The 2,783-nt window shown below is 36.7% G+C and overlaps 1 protein-coding gene across 1 annotated transcript; it reads right to left on the reverse strand.

Moving 5' to 3' along the window:
• Window positions 1-601: 601 nt before the first annotated feature.
• LOC110786723 (uncharacterized) lies at window positions 602-2,431 on the reverse strand. Its single transcript, XM_021991297.2, has 3 exons — window positions 1,656-2,431; window positions 1,384-1,569; window positions 602-1,300 (listed from the first exon to the last, which is right to left on the reverse strand). The coding sequence occupies exons 1-3, from the start codon at window positions 2,166-2,168 to the stop codon at window positions 1,013-1,015; spliced, it is 987 nt and encodes a 328-aa protein (XP_021846989.1). The 5' UTR covers window positions 2,169-2,431; the 3' UTR covers window positions 602-1,012.
• Window positions 2,432-2,783: the final 352 nt, after the last annotated feature.

Here is a 2,783-nt window from a genome sequence, read left to right on the forward strand (position 1 = left end):
ACAACGTGCTTTATTCTAATTTTGGTATATGAATCATCATATTTAATGAATTCACACTACTCTTTTTTCCACTTTACTTACAACTTCCCACTCAATCTACTTTTATATTCTCTTTTTACTCGTAACTTTTCACCCAACCTATTTTTTTATTCTTCTTTTCTTACACCACTCCACTCAACCTAATTTTTTATTATTATTCTTTTCTTACAACACTCCACTTTTCCCATACTTATTTCTTACATTCCAATCATTTATCTTAGTTGTTGTAAAATGCGTAAGTGTCCATATTATTTCGAAACAGAGGTAATACATCATTATAAAACCTTGTAAATGAAAATTATTAACTAGCTTTATCAAAGATAATTTGGTCTTTTTGATTGCTCAATTATGTTACTAGTTTGATACTTCACCAACTTACTACGAACAAAACTAAAAATACCAGCTAAGCTAGCACAATAGCACATGTTTCATGACAAAATGAATTATTGCCTTTCAGCATTCAAATAATGCGAAGTTTTATATAATGAATATACTAACATTACGATACAAGTCTTACAAATGTTACAGTAGAATACTCCTTCGAGTCACACACTCACACCTATTATTATAAAAAAATATATATATATATTATATAAAAATGTTCTCCCAGATCTACAGAAAAAGAAGCTCCCCACCGACACCAACTAACCCTTGCCAGTAATTTGCCATTATAGAGCACCGACCAAATTCTTCTCGATTAGAACACCTAAAATGGTTAGAATTAGATAGCCAGGACAATTTTTACTCATTTATCAAAATATAAATGGTAGGGAAGGTATTAAACGGTCTAAAAATGATAAAATGAGCAAAAAGTTACCCTCTCGTATCTAAAGTCACAACCAAAATTAAGTATTTGCACAATACCTTGATACATTGATGATTGATAATTTGATAACTCTATTATGTAAAGTTGCAACCAAAAATAAACCAAATAGGAGAAAAAGAAGTTTAAAAGCATCTCAAGTTTGGATGATTATTGATAAGTGCACGCTTTCTTGAGGGAAATAGCAGAATTAGGCTTCTTAGGATCATACACAACTGTACAATCAACCTTCTTGTAGAATTTGGGTTTCACCAATCTTCCCAATACATAAGCTCTTGATCGAACTGTAAAGCTTAATGTCATATTTACTGGCGCTGTCAGTACGCCGGTTGATGTACCTGCTAAACTCTGCCCACTTCCATACAGCGGAATTTTATCCCCATATATTTGCACATTCATTGTTCTCTGACTCTTCCTGGACTGGTAGAATTTCTTCAACTGTATCACACAAATTTCAATTATTTAATTGGTTAATTAAACTAAAACTATAGACAAATATATGGATCTAGTTTGATTCTTACATTTCCGGTGGCGACGTTTATTTGAGAATAAGCTAGATCTAAAGGAGATGAAGTAACATGGACCCCGAAAAATGTAGCCGTGTTGCGGTACATGAATTTAAGGGTTGAGTTCACTGATGCCATTTCTGTTGCGACTCCCGTAGCATCTGATCCAGCTGATACTATGAATCTATCGAATTTTATGCTCTGTGTCCAAACAACAAATAAATCAATCAACAACAAGGACGACGACGACAACAACAACAACAACAACAAACAAAAATATGTATTACCTTTACGGTGATCTTGGGTTTCTGAGGGCGAGCAGCGCCCCAGAGGATCAAAGAGAAGAAAGAAAACAAAACAAAAAAACCCAAAATGAAAGCCAGCACATAACAGCGGCGAGGCATAGGCTTCTGTCTCTCCTCATCATCAATTAACCCTTCTTCTTCAATAACATCACACTCCTTCCATGGCTGCTGATTCTTCTTCTGAACACCCTTTCTACCGCCGCCAGATCCGCCGTCATTAGGGGAGATCTTGCGAGACCCACTTCCGGGTTTGAGGGAACCGGAGAATCGAGTGGAGGAGGATTCCCTAGAATGGCGCCCCACTGAAGAGTGAGAATGCGGCGGAGAGCCGGCAGGACTCAGCACTGGTGTTGATTGAAATGATGTGGTTGTCTTTTCGCCGTCGTGCGAGTCCCGTGATGGACTCTGCACGTAGTAAACTGGCCGCCGTGGTGGCGATCGGTTTGGGGATGAGGCCGATAAACTCGTGACCTCGGAATCCGTCTTTGCGTGCATATTGCTTCCTCCAACTGTAGACGCCCGAGTTAGATTGCTGTACTAAGTGGGAATTTGAGATGGGTGGTGTTTTTTTCCTTATTCAAGTGGTTTTGCTTTACTTGTTTGATTTTTGGCGTTTTTAATTTGGTTTGTGAGATGCGAATACTTACGCTGTGAAGTTTCGGTGGGAGTCTGATTTATTTTTAGCTGTATAATTATGTAAATTTAATAATTTAATTATGTAATATTATGAACGACAAACATAAAGTTGGGAATGTGGTAAAAATAAAGGGATTCTCAAGGTAGTGAAGTATATTGCTTGCCAGGATCTGACAACTGATATGTGACAGCTTCGTAATAGTTGGCAGGATCTTTCTTGTGTTTTGTCACCTAACGCTTTCTTTATTTTTTTATTTTTTTTGTATGACCGAATTTTCATACTTTTGGTTTTTTTCTATCGTGTTTGGGTGTCTAATTGAGTCCCAATTATATATGGTCACATTAAAAATTACTAAGTTGTTAACCTCTTGTTTAACGACAATGAATCAGAACCTTTGAACGGCCACGGCCCATCATAACAAAGCCTAGCCGTCTTTGTCAACAAACATTATATATGTCGATATGTGATGTTTT

The sequence above is a fragment of the Spinacia oleracea genome, chromosome 3 (assembly GCF_020520425.1).
Source record: "Spinacia oleracea cultivar Varoflay chromosome 3, BTI_SOV_V1, whole genome shotgun sequence".
Lineage (NCBI taxonomy): Eukaryota > Viridiplantae > Streptophyta > Magnoliopsida > Caryophyllales > Amaranthaceae > Spinacia > Spinacia oleracea.

Bases quoted from the DNA above. Each gene is read 5' to 3' on its own strand.
- LOC110786723 (XM_021991297.2), bottom strand. From the start codon at position 2,168: ATGCACGCAAAGACGGATTCCGAGGTCACGAGTTTATCGGCCTCATCC. The intron at 1,570-1,655 runs GTAATACATATT...GTTTGGACACAG, and splicing joins AACCCAAGATCACCGTAAAG to AGCATAAAATTCGATAGATT. The intron at 1,301-1,383 runs GTAAGAATCAAA...TGTGTGATACAG, and splicing joins TAAACGTCGCCACCGGAAAT to TTGAAGAAATTCTACCAGTC.